At 34.6% G+C, this 16,249-nt stretch overlaps 1 protein-coding gene across 1 annotated transcript; it reads left to right on the top strand.

The window, feature by feature from the left end:
• The first annotated feature begins 225 nt into the window (after positions 1–225).
• On the top strand, positions 226–15,722 carry LOC119777898 (sodium-dependent phosphate transport protein 2A-like). The gene is made up of 12 exons (XM_038276901.1): positions 226–278; positions 5,630–5,776; positions 6,091–6,237; positions 6,505–6,648; positions 9,191–9,302; positions 9,797–9,992; positions 10,795–10,890; positions 10,973–11,039; positions 11,145–11,312; positions 11,493–11,609; positions 14,753–14,877; positions 14,986–15,722. The coding sequence occupies exons 1-12, from the start codon at positions 233–235 to the stop codon at positions 15,589–15,591; spliced, it is 1,971 nt and encodes a 656-aa protein (XP_038132829.1). The 5' UTR covers positions 226–232; the 3' UTR covers positions 15,592–15,722.
• Positions 15,723–16,249: the final 527 nt, after the last annotated feature.

Raw genomic sequence — 16,249 nt, 5'->3', positions numbered from 1 at the left:
TTTTAGTGTTGGATCAGATCAAAAAAGGCAGTTTCATCTTAAGATCTCCTACCTGGGAACCAATCAAGTAAAGAAAGGGAACTTCTGAGACCTTCAATCATTACATGTCTTTTTAACTGATGCATCATTAACTTATCTCTTTGTGGTATTGATTAACAGTGATGCCTCGAGTTAATCCTTAAAGGAACAAGTGCTCCTCTCAACACTTTCAGGTCTTAGAGCATATTTAAAGATGATTTCCTCCTCAGATCGATGCTTTGCCTTAGAGAGCTCAGCAGGTAAGAGACAAACATTAATGCACATAATCTTTCCATTGAACTGATTTTCATATTAATTAATTTTTACTTTGCATACAGTATCTATTAATCTTTTGCTTGGTTTCTCTACAGTTAAACATTTCAAATATCAGGCAAATTTTAATATGAGACAAATATTCTGAGAAGATGTGATTGAGGATTTCAATTGATCAGTTCACTTAAAAAAACACAAAAAATTGCTTTACAATCCAGTCTGACCCTGAGGGGAAATGTGTATCCTTCCTAATGACCTCTTATGACATCAGACATTAAAAATACTGATCAGTTATTCATCACAAAGAAGAAATTTCTTCTTAGATTTAAGTTTCTTTTTTTTTTTTATCCAACCTAATGAGGCAGCATCAAGATGAGATTTTTGCTCAAACATCAGCTAGATGACTCAGAAATAAGTCATAAACAGACAAACAAAACACAAAAAAATCAAAGTGAGTGGACTGCATGGTAAAAAGTTTTTTGAGCTCAGGGTCATTTAGTAATGGCCAGACATTTTTCTTTGGGATTGTTTGGTGCAGGGCAGGATGTGTGGCTCTTCAAGGTCTCCATGGACAATCACTTACAAGGACCATGGTGCTACCACCACAACTTTGACTGAATATATTATACTTTCCCAATTTTGTTTTTCTTTGCTATTTCATACTGTTTTTTATGTTTCTTTTTTGCTGTTGTAACAGGACATAAACCTCTGAAAGGTTTGTTGCAAATTTAAGACCAAATTCTGTGTTTCTTTTTATTAGTGGTTTAAGGCCTGGAACTCTTTTATATTATTATAATATATAATATTATTTATGGTATTTCCTGACTTCAGGAAATTGCACTTTTCAGATATGGTTCTGAATTCCTATATTATTTCCTAGAATAGTCAACAATTTAAAGCCTGGAAAAATGCTTTGTGAGCATGAAAAGATAAATGTCTTTTCCATTTGTTTCTCATGTTATATTGAGATTCTTTCAATAAATCACTTCTTGATGTGGTTTACTTTATGATGGCAGACAGTTGCTTAACTTATTTATTCTGTAGGTCAGGCAAATGGTAAATGACATGTACTTATAAAGCGCTTTTTCAAGTCAAATAACTTGACAAAAAGCTTAACTCTATTCACCCACTGATGGTGGTGAGTTACATTTTAGCCACAGCTGCCTTGGGTCTCGCTGACAAAAGCAAGGCTGCCGCATACTGACGTCAACTCTGACCACCATCAGTAGGCAATGCGGGTCAAGTGTCTTGCCCAAGGGCAAACTCCTGCATCCGACGCCACTGGACACTGGGACAAGGTTCAGTGAAATTAAACCAAACCAGCAAAAATGGGGTAAATCCCAATTACTGGGATAATGAAGTTAGCAGTATGATAAATGCTGTTTTCCCAAAGAGCCAGATTAATTTAGTTAGAATTCCCCTTTTTCTCTGAATAAAAGAATCAATAATTTGAGCACTGTAGATTTATTTTACTCAAGTTTTGGTTGAGTGATATTAATATTTGTTTCAAGATCTGAAACAGAATAAGACTGCAGGAATATTTGTCTTTCAATGAACAAATAAGCTCTATTTCTGCTGCCTGGGTGATATTTATCTTAACTTACTTCTTTGTCTAGACTTCTTTATTTTTCATTCTACACTGTTTTGATTGACAATTTGAGCAGCAAAACATCACATGTTGTATTTTTATTCATATTAACCACATGTGTTTGTTGCAAAGCTGTTGTCCACCTGCTTTAATAAGTAATCGATTGTTTGGAAAATAATTCAGCTGGCCAGAGACAAAATATATATTACACTTGGATAGAATGAAGGGAGGACTTATCTCAGAGTCTTATCCCAACCCTAGAAAGGTGCCCTCCTTTCCCAGGAGGTTTTACCACTTCCCCTTCCAACGGGGTTCTGGGACCAAGACAAGGTCCCTGGACTGACCAGTTAAATATTCACAGATGTTTTTGTTTTATTATAGTTCATATTGTTTGATGTATTGTTAGTGTTCAGGTGACAAAAGAAATCAAATGTCTTGTTTCAGATGCCACTTAATGAGTTAAAAATCATATCTATCAATATCAATGGGTTGATACTCTGATTTAAAGAAATTAGGCAGATAATATGTTGAAAAAAGAAAAAGGCAGAATTTATTTATATGAAAGAAACACATCTTTCAGATGTAGAACATCAAAACTTGAAATATATGGGATTTAGGAACACCTTTTTTAATTCAATTAAAATGGGCGTCAAAAGAGGAGATGTAATTTTAATTACCAGTAAAACTAAGTCTGGATGTTTAAGACAAATAAAAGACGAAGAAGCTAGATATGTGATGTTACAGGGTAGGGGGAAGAATATTTGGTTACATTATTTAATATATATTATACCACAGAGACAGAAAAATATTTTTATAAATTGACATTTGATAAAATTTCACAGGAAATAGACGGAAAATTGTGATTTGTGGAGGAGACTTGAATATTGTTCTAAATCCCTTCTTGGATTCCACCTGTATAGTAAAAAGTAGTAAAACACACATAACCTGCTACATACAGTAGATACATCCTTGAAGGAATTATGGGTAATAGATGTCTGAAAAGAGTCATATTACACTAACGATAGATTATACATTCTATTCTGACCCACATTCATTGTATACATGGATAGATTATTTTTTGTGAAAGTTGACAATTTAGAATCCTAGAATGTAAGATAAGACCAGCTGACCTTTCTGATCATTGTTATCAACACTTTAAAAAAATCTAACCAAAAAGACCAAGAATACAACTTGGAAGCTGAATTTGGGAATTTTAAATAACCAAGAACTATTGGAAAAAATAAAAGAAATAAAAATATAAAAAGATATAAAAAAGATATATATATATAAAAAAGAAAAATGGGAGAGATAGATCCAACTATATTGTAAACTATAGAAGCTGTACTCAGTGATACATTAATTTATTTTGCTTCATACAATTAAAAAATAAAAACTTAGAGAATATCAAGAAACCATAAACGAACCAGGAACTTTGAAACAACTAAATAAAAGAATAAATGATGTCAATACTTTGGGTAAAATAAGGAAAGTTAGAATTAAGATTGACAACACATAAACAATAGAAGTCGAAAAGAAAATCTAATTCTTAAAACAATAAAGGTGTACGAAGAGCAAACCAATCCTCTGCAAGACAATTAAGAAATAAAAAAACATTGATACAAATAATGAAATTAGATGTCTTGTATACAAATAAGAAGAGATTGAAAAGGTACAAATTTGTACTCTTAACCTGGATCAGCAGACACCAAAATTATTAAACTCAATAGATCTTCCTTATATAGGAAAGTCATAAAATGTATTACTATGTGGACACATTTCAGAAAGAAACATTAAAAACTAAAAGAAAGGAATGAAAGCTTATAAAACCATTGATGGATTTTCTTTAGAATAGTATAAGACCTATAAAAAAAACTAAACCTGATGCTGTTGGCATCATTTAACCAAATGGAAAACACCCTCCATAAAGAAGTGGTTATCATTATCATTATACCTAAAGAAGGTACAAATAAAGACAATTGTGAAATTATAGACCAATATCAATATTAAATTGTGATTATAAGAAAAACATCACCATTCTCTCCAATAGATTTCAAAGTTTTCTATCAAATTTAATAGATGAGGATCAGTCCGGCTTTATAGACTGATGACAAACCCAAAGCAACATAAGAAGAACCCTTCATGTGATGAAAAAAGTACAAACTATTAAAGAAAAAGCAAAGTTTAGATGCAGAGAAAGCTTCTGATAGTTTCAGTTGGAAGTTTTTGTATTTTTGTCTGGAAAGATTGAACTGAAGGGCGTTAAGTGAACATTTAACACAAAATATGATCAAAAACTTTCTGTTGAAGCTGTTTCCTGTGCTCATATATATATATATATATATATATATATATATATATATATATAAATATATATATATATATATATATATATATATATATATATATATATATATATATATATATATATATATATATATATATATATATATATATATATATATATATATATATATATATATATTTATATATATGCATGCACATATGCCAACAAGATCCCTACACCCATTAGAAAGTACTGGAAGATGTGGCATACAATGCTAATGATGCAGTGACTTTAATTACTGTGATTTTGCCTGCTGTAATTACTTCCATCCTCTTTGCTTATAAAGGACACATTCTTACTGCCTTGAAGGCTCTAAAATATCTGAAATGTGGAAAAGGGAACAAGTAGGCTCTTTGAGCTTAAAATAGGAAATTCTTTAAAGGCAGTCAATGCTCTTTGAGGGGTGAAGGGTGTCTTTGAGAAAGAACAAATGGAAGACAAGTTACACTGATAGCGACGGCTTCCCACTGATTTCAAAAATCTTTTCATTTGCTTAGAGGTGTGGCGCTCAGTCTGACCCCAAATCAAAGATAGGTGCCACTTAGAAACAAAGTGGGTTGCTTTTGTTCTTTTGTAATTGCTTATCTGCTGCCGCTCTCAGTGGCTCTGTGAGAGATGAGGCTCATGAACGAGACAAGTTGGTCTCCACTTGCTTCTTTTGCTACTGCAGGTGACTGATAAACACATTTAGTCTCATCTTTCTCCTCTACAGTGGTTTCATCCTGTGATTTGAATTACTCGAGCATCTTTACACAGCAGCCAGAGCCCCACATGACTTTTCTGTCCTCGGCTTCAGAGCGCTGTGGACAGAGCAGATTTCTAAATGACAGTAGCAAAGTTCAACCGCTATAGTTTTATCCAAGAGCTTACATACATGTATAATGGACCAGAAGGCCAGTGTTGTTTATTTTCAAGGATAATATAAACAAATTAAAAATATTAGTGGATGATGGTGAGCCAGAAAGAATTGCTGTTTAGTATATATATTTTTTAAAATCTTTCTGTTGAAGTATGGTTGAAAAAGCAATGTCTGGCTTTCATTCTTTTCATTTTGATAGAATTTGTATTTATTATTGCGTTTTGTCACATTCCAGTCATTTCTGTGACCATTATGGGTTATGCTTTCATTAAACGAGGGGTACCAACGATTTTTTAAATGTCTTTTTTTTTAAATAAATCTACAGCATTTGAAAAATACATTTTTCAACATTATTATAATGAAATATTTTTTACTGGATTATGAGGACAGATCTTAGTTTGATATTATTTGGAATAAAGGCTGTAAGGTCACTAGATGTGGAAAAAAAATGGTGCTGTGAATGCTTATCAGATGCAATGTTTTTTATGTTGAAAAGCTTCAAAATCTCTCCAGAAAAAATCTAAATGTTTACCTCTTGCTTTCTCAGGCTTAAAAATGCCGGTGGAATGCAAGCTGAAACTGGAGGAGGACAGGGAGTCCGGCATTGGATCCACCATTGACCTGACAGGCAGCTCTGAGGGTGAACATCCCAGTCGCCTGTTCACTGTTCTGTCAATAAACACCCCTGACAGAGGTGAATGGCACTTTCATCTTTTGGTTTGGCAGCCAATTTTATTTCCCTAGAAATGGATTTCTGGTCGATACGATGCATTCTTAAGAATTATGCAAAATTTCAACAGGATTATCTGGGTCTCAAGTCACACAGCAGGTGTTAGACTGCATATGTAGTACGTTTGGAGGCTTTGTTCTCATGCAAGAGCTAAACGTGAATATCACAGGAAAAATGGGTTTAACGACTGTATGCTTTTATCTATGTATATAAAATAGGAAAATAGGTCAGTGTGGATCTGTTTATGCCCGACTGCAACTCTCAACATCTCCCTGCAGAAAGTTCTCAGCACGCTACAGCTGGCAGTCCAGGCAAGATCAAGCAGCTCCTTATCAAGCTGTCAAAGATCCCTCTCCTTTTCATCCTCCTCTACTTCTTCATTTGCTCTTTGGACACGCTGAGCTCTGCCTTCCAGTTGGCAGGGGGTAAGTATAACCCTCATTGTGGGCTGCCTGTGACTCAGCTAGCTAATGTGTCACAAAGGAGTGACTCAGATAGGGGCCATTCACAGTCCTACCGTATCATTTACTGCCAAGCTTCATCTGGTGACCTTCTTGAATGAGAGGAAACAAGCAGTCTGAGTGTTGCTCAATTCTGCTCCTGATGGGACATTTGTCACAACTTATTTCTTTTGTTTGTTCTGTTTGTCTTTTGTATTTTCCCCCATGTGTGTGGGTGGGACTTTTGCCCAGGTAAAGTGGCAGGAGACATTTTCCGAGACAATGCCGTGCTTTCCAACCCTGTGGCAGGGCTGGTGGTGGGGATCCTTGTTACCGTCTTGGTTCAGAGCTCATCTACCTCCACCTCCATTGTTGTCAGTCTGGTGGCCTCAGGATGTGAGTAGGCGCATAAAAACGAGTGTGAAGAGTGCTGGAATATGAAATGGTTAAAAATTGTAAATATCATTTTGAAATGAAAAGAACAAAGAAATATAACCAGCCTCAAATGTAGTTTGCATTTTTACTGCATTGTGTAAATATCTCCAGGCAATTCATTTGCATGCATAGATAACACAATATGTGGACCAATATTTAGGCAGCAAAATAACCCTGAGACTCATGAACTATCTTTGCACGTTTCACATAATAGAACATTGAAAACTGACTCCACAGCATTAAGTTTTATGATTAAATTCTATTAAAAAAGCTAATGGAATCTAAATTAATGTAGCTAATTTTGCCAATACTATATGCACACATTAGATCAAATTAATATGTGTGACCAAGGAGGCATATTTAATCCTTTTGATATGAAAATACATGCAGCGCTGTAATTAGGCATTAATCTGATGCTTTTCCTATCTTGATATCTAATTAAAGACATTAACTGGCCCATATAACCTCACACAAACATCCAAACGTACTTTATGTACTCTTCAAAGTTTAATATACCACAACCTTATAGATAACAACAACATTATTTGCTCTATAGTTAAGAAAATATTATTAATTTGCAATTTACTGTTGTCTATGTTGAAAATTATTGGAAATGTAGAAGAGTGAGCAGTGACTGTGTTTATGTACTGAAACAACAGGTGTTTATTCACTTAGGTTCACATTATGATAAGTGTGGTGGCAAAAGCGGGAACTGCATTTAGAAAAAAACAAACTGACAAAAAACTGTGCAATTAATCTCTGCTAAAAACAAACAAACAGTAACAACAAACATATGAGGAACAGTCTAACAGCAGATCCTGGCAGCAGCAAATAAATGTATTTAAGTGCTGTTTTGTTTACATATGTAGACATAATCATTGATATTTACCATGGTGTTTTTCTCTATTTTGAAGTTAGAGTGAATTCCCTTGTAAGACTGAAATAGCTGTCTAAGGCCTTTAGAAAGAATATTATAGGAGATTGAGTCTGGCAGGGGTTTAAAGAGGTATCTAAAGAACTTTAAATCAGTCACTGTTTAGAAAGGTGTTGGAAGCATTTTAAATAAATGCCCAGATATCCAGGGCTGGGTGTCCAAGCATTACCACCCTGCAAGAAGACCAAAACACTACAGAAAGTCTCCAAACCCCTTTAAATGTAATCACAGGTGCTATCAGGGCTGTTCTATTCTAACTCGAGTCTCAAATGTCCTACATTTTAAATTTCCCCCTGGGTCAACACACCCACATCAAATGATTAGAAAACCTTTCAGGTCAACTCTGTTGTAACAAGGACACATTCAAAGCTTTGAAGACTTGAGTTGGATGTCCCTGTATTCAGGTATAGGGTGCACTTACTTTCTTCCCCATTAGATACAGATTTTGATAGAAATATTTTGTTTGATGAGTAAAGCAAAGATGCAATTTATATTTCACCCCTCATTAAACTTCATTCATTGCAGAGAATAAAAAAGGAGCTTTTTTAAAAAGAATATGTAAATTATAAAATGTGTAAATCAGGAAATTGTTTATGTACCAAGTTTAATGATTGTTGTTCTCTACTTCAAAAACAATTTAGATTTTAAAAAGGGAAAATTTTCTATTTTTTTTTTTTTTATTCAAAATTCAATGTATAAAATGGATGCATAAAAACCTCATTTTATTTCAGTGTTAAATTCTGTTTTAAGTAATGGGTTATAATTTAAACTGTCTCCGGACCTTTACTGGTTGATGATTTTCTTTATTCAGACCAACTGATTTTTCATTGCTTACAACTGACCAAAAACATACCCTCCCCACCATAAAATATGCCAGTGGAAGAGCCATATTTAGTTATACGACTACTTGAGATAGGGAAGCCATCAGCAATCATAGAAAGACAGATGGGGCTAAATAAAGGACCATACTGGAAGTAAACTATTACAGGGCTGCAAAAAGGGATTTTAAGTGTCATTCACCGGAGGAAAATAATTGTAACTTGATCCTCCAGAGAAGTATTAATGACAATAAAAATATGAGAAAATAAAAGAACAAATCTAATAAAAGTTACATTCATGAATGTCCATGTATTAGAATAGCCTAGTTAAAGCCCAGACCTCAATCAATGCAAGAATCCGGAAGCTTTTCCTTGTAAGAAATTTTTATCAGCTCAGGCTCTACAATCAGTCTGTAAAATCAATGACATCAGAAGTTGGCACTTTGTGTGGATGTTTGTCTCCATGATGTGTCCTCTATGTTCTCACCATTAAAGAGCCACTCCACATTAACCTCTCTTCCTGCAACAGAACCTCTAAAGCCGAAATTACATCCATCTCGTCACCATTAAATAACTCATGTTGCATTTAGAGAAGACTAGGTCATGTACCCAAATTATTCCTGCCATTCACTGCTATTCAACTTAAGCTTAGACATTTAACTGCAAACCATCTCCTTTTGTATTTGCACAGTGCGTTATAATGACTTGGAGACGAAATATAAAATCCTATTCTCTCTCTCTCTCCTTGCAGTGTTGGAGGTGAAGTTGGCAGTTCCAGTTATCATGGGCTCCAATATTGGAACCTCAGTCACAAACACCATAGTGGCCATGATGCAGGCCGCGGAGAGAAATGAATTTCAACGGTGAGTGAACGAATATAGTGAGTCAAAGAATGGATGACATATGGGAGCAGGGAAGGAGAAACTGAAATGGACAGGGCATGATAATATAGAAGGAAATAAAGTGCATTGATGAAAGCAGAGTTGGAGAGCAGGCGGAGAGAGAGAGAGCACTGGCAGCTGTTGGCTGCTTCATAAGCTCTGTTTCAGTATAAAAGTGACAATAATGGCATGCATCCAGTCTAATTCCCCACCAACAAATATCTGTCCTGAAATGATAACAGACTGAACAGATGGCATATAATTTCATCCTAATGATTAAATTGTCATTTTCTTTTACCAACATTTGATAATAAACAAGTTCACAGAGTAAAAAAAAAAAAAAAAAGGTTATTATATCACCTACATTGAGAAAAGTGCACCAGTAGAAATCAGATTAACATGTAATTAGTCAAAGTAGATGATAAGCCTGATGCTGAGTGACCTTACTGAGCAGAGCTAATGACTGCGACCCACAGGGCTTTTGCTGGAGCAACGGTCCACGACTGCTTCAACTGGCTTTCGGTGCTGGTGCTGTTGCCTCTGGAGGTGATGAGTGGCATCATCACACGTCTGTCCCAACAGCTGGTCAGCGTCTTTAAACTGCAGGCTGAGGAGGAAGCACCTGAGCTCCTTAAGATCATCACTGAGCCACTTACAAAACTCATTATTCAGGTAAAAACCAGCAGTTGATCTTTTTTTTTCTTGTGCAAATATCCTGATTTATAAAACACTCACGCTGCTGCTGCCCTGTCGCCGTTTATTACACAAAATGTTTTGTGCATAGGGGATTAGATATTAAAAAGGGCACATGCTAGTTTAAGGATGTCCTTCATTTGGGGGCAGTTTAAATAAAGAAAAAAAGTCTTGATTGAAATCAGCAGATGATTATTAATCTAATCTTTAGAAGCTTTTTCCTTTTTCTGCTAATATATACTATAATAATAAAAAACTAAAAATTAATTGGATGGATGGATGGATGGATGGATGGATGGATGGATGGATGGATGGATGGATGGATGGATGGATGGATTGAAAGTGGTGTGTGACGACAGTACTGTAAGAAAATGTTTGATAATATAATTTTGTAGCTCAATTGACAAATTAGGTCAATGTAGGTCAATGAGGAGATACTGACTTTCCTAAAGCAAAAATGTATGATCGTAAAAGCATTTGCAGTATGTTATATAACCCATATATAAATAAGAAATATATTGTTAAGATTGGATAATGTTGGATCTTAGTTTAGCTTAACATACAGTTTCAAATTGTGGAACTCAGCGCTGCACATGCAAAGAGGAAAGCTGTTAATTGAATAAGATGTTTTATTTCATACCTGGCGAACACATCAATGTTTTAACTGGCAGCAAAATGAACTCAAAGTGACTGGTAAAAAGTAGAAGATAATCTAAAATCCTTGAATTTAACAGCCAAAAAAAAAAAAACGTGCTGAAAAAATGTCTACTTTCACCCTCAGCTGGATAAATGTGTGATCACAGAGATCGCATTGGGAAATGAGGGTTTGAGGAACCGGAGCTTGGTGAAAGAGTGGTGCCTGACTGACACCGCGTTGGTAATAGCCGGTTCACTGCACAAAAACACATTCTGAAGTATAAAGATACCTTTTATGAAACCCTCCATCTTTCTTTCTTTAGTCTGCTGCCAATAGAAGCGTTATAAACTGTGAACTTGGTTCTGAATCACTGTCAACACATGTCAAGTGTGAGTTTGTAGTGTTTCTATTAAATATTTAGTTTTCTTTAAAATTAAAGTTAAAACCCACCGGTAGAAAAAATTCTAATATTACTGGCATCCGGCTCTTTGTAGGCCGACATTTGTTTGCATCTACAGAGCTGTCAGATCTCACAGTAGGCCTCATCCTCCTGGCTGCCTCCCTGGCTGCTCTCTGCACGTGTTTGCTGCTTTTGGTCAAACTGCTTAACTCGCTTCTTCAAGGCCAAGTGGCAAAGGTCATCCATAAAGTTATTAACACAGGTGAGTCAACTCTCCAGGTCATTGTATGATTATATTTCAATTCAGGTGAGTAAACTTGGGGTAAAAAAAGACTATAAGGCTTTTTTTTAGGATTCAAGGTATATCAGGTTGTTCCATTACACCTTGGTTTCACTGCTGATCATTTTCTGTAATTTCTCTCTGTTACTTGTTCTCCAACAGACCTCCCACATCCATTTGGTTGGCTGGCAGGTTATATTGCCATGTTTGTAGGTGCAGTTGTTACATTTGTTGTCCAGAGTAGCTCCGTTTTCACCTCAACAATGACTCCACTAGTAGGTGAGTAACATGTCTTTATTCCACATAAATATAGCTAAAATTAAATTTTTTATATGTATTTTTGAAATATGTGGAACTGAAATTACAAGAAAAGGAAAAAGTCTCAGTTCCTCTGATTTAAAAATTTTAACATACTGCAAAATTAAATGATAGAAACTAATTAAAATGATACATCTCAGTTAATTTTCTCTGCCGCCTACATTTCCAAGCAGGCAACAGAAGGACAAGTGACGTGTTTATAAATGAAATATCTTTTGTTTAAAAAGTATTATTAACATTCAGTGCACCTTTCAATGGGATTTTGTTACAAACAAGCGAATTGCTTATTTGTGTCACAAAATTAAAATGTAATATTATATGGGGAAAAAACCTAATGTATGACTGTGAGCTTAATCTTCTCTAACAATTGTACCAGTTTAACTTTAATATTTAGGCCTCTGGCTAGATCTGGCTTTGCTTCACCTCTTGTATAGTTCTACATTTAGTTACAAATTAAATTAATATCGCTTTAAACTTTTTTTATCAATCACTTAATTGCTTTACTTTCTCAGTAAGAAAAAAAATGGATAATAATGCAAATATTGCTACGAATTTTTGACCAATTGCAAAAAAAATTAATAAAAATAAAATAAAATCACATCTACTAATCTCCATCCACAGTTGTTATGTATATAACAGTCTGTGTAGGTTTATTCTTTAAAGGCCCTCCAGATTCCACTGTTTACCACCATGTTGTCCTGGCTCACGGCATCCTTCAGATGACAATTTCAATGGTTATTATATATATTTAAGATTATTAGACATTTTTGTTTTCCTGACTATTTAAAACAATAACTGATGCAATTTACAGTAGCTCCTCAAAATGTTTTGGACACGCAAAATTCGATAAGAAAATAGAATATTCTTAGTTTAAATATAAAGCATCTACTGATTAGAATGTCTTTTTCCTTTCTTCACTCTCTAACCTCTATGTGTTTAAGTAGTCCCTTGCTACACCTCTTTAAAATATGTTAAACAGTTTTGAACTCTTTTTTTCTATAATAGCTGTTATAATAATTTGCTAGTTCTTTATGGAGAGCTCTGTTTGTTTTAATATATAGTGTGATTGATTGGGTGGTAATTTGTTTATTTATGTGTTTTCTTGTACTGTTACTTCTGTCTTGTTTATCTGTTTTGTTTGTATTTTAAACACCTTAAAAAATAAGTTCCTCATTTGAAAATAAATATATTGCTTAATGTGTCATTGAAATTAATAAATTCACAAATAAAGTAATAACTTCATTTAAATCATAATAATTATATACCTCTTTAAAAAAACACAGCAGAAAACAAACAATATGTTAATTGTAAACTTATATCTTCAGCGCACCTGCAACAATTCCAAAATCCCCAAATAAAACACAGAAGTTTTACAATTTAATGGAAACATTGAAAATGAATTTGCAGCAGAAGATAAGGGATGAGGCAATATCCCATGGGATGCAATAAAAATGACATGGAAAGTCACTTAGGAAAGGCTTTATTTAGATTTCCTTTTCTGTTTCTAAAGATCTGAGAAACAGACTCAGTGACAACAACCTCAAATAACTGGTGCTTATATCATCTAGTTTTAAATAATGTGCCATTCAGATGGGCAATCATTTTGTAACCTACAGCTAAACATGTTTTTTGTTGGGTAAATGTATGATCTGATATATCCTGTTTGTTTTTTCTTTTTTCTTTTAAATGTACTTGTCCAGTAAGCCCATAAGTTATTACAGCTTGTTAATTGCTTACAGATTCCTCCCATCTGGACCCCAAAACTTCAGCAAATCCACATCTATAGGAAGCTGTTTTCATTTAAAATGTGAAAGTTGCGACTGTGCTGATTTGGATCAGAGACAAAATTATTAGATAATTTTTACATTCATCTCGAAATTATTTCTTAAAAAAAAAAAAAAAAAAAATATATATATATATATATATATATATATATATATATATATATATATATATATATATATATATATATATATATATATATATATATATATATATATATATATATATATTTTTTTTTTTTTTTTTTCCTACTTGTAAGTTTTGCAGACGGAGGCAGAAACCTTGTGGACTTCAAATAGCCAGTGAGGCACAGAAAATGCACCAAAAGAGAAAAAAAAAACATCAGACAGGATCCAAAAATTGTAGAGCTCTGTTTTTATATATATATTTGCAAAAAATAAATAAATAAATAAATAAACTTCCTGCATTTAAAAGCAGAGAGGCAAGGGTCCCACTCTCTTCTACTACAGCAAAAGCACACCCTGAAAAAAAAGACACACCCACATTTAAACAACCCAGCTTTCTAACGTATCAGCCTGTACCATCTCTAAGGTGGAAACTTTGACAACATTTACATTTTCTGTTTAGGAAGCAATTAACTAAATTAAACCTCTAGAGGAAAAAAACAAAACAAAACAAAAACAAAAAAACATTTACATTTAACTTGAACAAATTGAAGCTAAACAACACTCCAAACAAATCCATACAAAACCCAAAACATCTCCCTCTCAGTGTGGATTTCCCTTATGAGGCTGATTGGAACCCGTCCCCCCCCCCCCCCCCAAAAGCACATAACTTTCTTTGATCAAATATACATTTTAGACCATGACCTCTAAAAGGACATTTACTGAAAAAGCAATGAATTTTCCTTTTGAGGAAGAAATAACTGTTTTGTTTTTTTTTGTTTTTTTTTTTCTTTTTATGATGGATTTGTAGTTAAATAAAGACATACGTCTGGTTTGCCTTCACTGACAGTCTTTTGAAATTCTTAAGAACACTTTTTGACAGGCAACTTCTGTGGACGACTAAAGAAAGCATATAAAATCAACGATTACTGAGTCATCGGCCTGCAACACAGTGATAAATATGAGATCAGAATAATCCCCACTTCTAAGAGAGGTAATTAGCAGGGCTTAAAATGAAAAGGCAAAATGCGAAAATAGATTTCTGCTTGTCCTGCATATTGGATTTCAGCTCTAGCTCCCAGCTCCCAGTCTGTGTGTTACCACATTGTAGAATTATATAATGGAAAGGAAACTGCAAATGAAGAGAAGAGAGCCATCACTGGCTTCCTTCATAAAGCTTGTTTTCTTATCTGCTAGGAATTGGTATCATCAGTCTGGAGCGGGCCTACCCTCTAACATTGGGCTCTAACATCGGCACCACAGCCACAGCTTTACTGGCAGCTCTGGCCAGTCCTGGAAACAAACTAGCAGCTTCCATACAGGTTCGCTTCTGTTTTATTAGATATAATAATTTATATGATAGGAAGTTTTTATAGCAAAGAGGCAATAAATAGTCCTGGTTTCAACTGTTTACCCTTTTTTGGCCCTAGATTGCTCTCTGCCATCTCTTCTTCAATGTTTTTGGCATCCTGCTGTGGTATCCTATTCCATTCATGCGTCTGCCAATAAGGATGGCTTATGTTCTGGGTGAGCGCACCGCCAAATACCGCTGGTTTGCCGTATTGTACCTCCTCCTCTGTTTCCTGCTGCTTCCTTCCCTGGTGCTGGCCCTCTCGCTGGCCGGCTGGAGGGTGATGGCTGGAGTCGGGGGTCCTTTTCTGGGTGTCACTATCTTCATTGCTGCTGTAAATATGGCGCAGGCCCACAGCCCTCAGCATCTGCCTACTAAACTCCGGACTTGGGACTTCCTACCTAAGTGGATGCATTCTCTCAAACCCCTTGACCGCTTGATCACCAAGGCCACTATTTGTTGCAGTTTTACTTGTAAAGCAGTACAGAATGAAGATGAGGGGGATGAAGAGCAGATCTCACCACACATAATGCCTGTTAGAATACAGGATGAGTTGCCTTCGCCTAAGGGAAAAGAAAAACTAGCTTATAGTAACCCAGTTCTGGACTGCTTGGAGGAGATCCGGCCAGGTGTGGCAGTTTTTAAACTGAAAGGGTTGGAGAGATGCAACAGTACTCCACTGTAGTCAGATTAATAATAATAATAAAAAAAAAAAATCACTTTTTACTAAACTGTGAGAAGCAAAAATTTATTAAAAATATGCTTTCTTCTTTTGTTTCTGAGACAAAAGCAGATTATTTTCCTGAAGCCTTTGTAAATGCATGTGTCTTAGGATAAACCAAACAACCTTAAATACACTTTAACAAAGGTAAGAAAGATAAAAATATTTCCCTTTAGTTAACTCTTCCCTACGTTCTCTGCATCACAATATAAATATATTATATTATGTGTTTGTTAAAGCAGAACCTTTCTCTTTAGAATTTTATAACTATTCAAAGCGACAGTTACATCCATAATCATTTACATTATTATCCCTCCTAAGACAGGATGACTGCAGACATCTTTTTTGAAGTCTATATTATTTAGCTAATATTTTTCTTTACCTGCCCAGGATACCAAAATTGTTATGCTTCTTAGGAAAATCTTGCAAAAACAGATTAAAGCTGTCAAGATAGGCCTCAATTTTACAATATTACAACAATCTGTAATACCAAAAAACAAAACAAAACAAAATGTTTAAAAAACTATTAAGCTTCTTTTATTTGTTTCTGGAGTAAAGCTTGTTAGGTACAGTTATGTTTATATTTAGGTTTCTGTTCGGCCCCCAGCTGTGCTGTTGGTGG

This window comes from Cyprinodon tularosa, unplaced genomic scaffold (genome assembly GCF_016077235.1).
Source record: "Cyprinodon tularosa strain WSP-4 unplaced genomic scaffold, ASM1607723v1 ctg129, whole genome shotgun sequence".
NCBI classification, from domain to species: Eukaryota; Metazoa; Chordata; class Actinopteri; order Cyprinodontiformes; family Cyprinodontidae; genus Cyprinodon; species Cyprinodon tularosa.
Note: the sequence above shows the minus strand (reverse complement) of the source record. Positions and strands in the feature narration are given on the sequence as shown.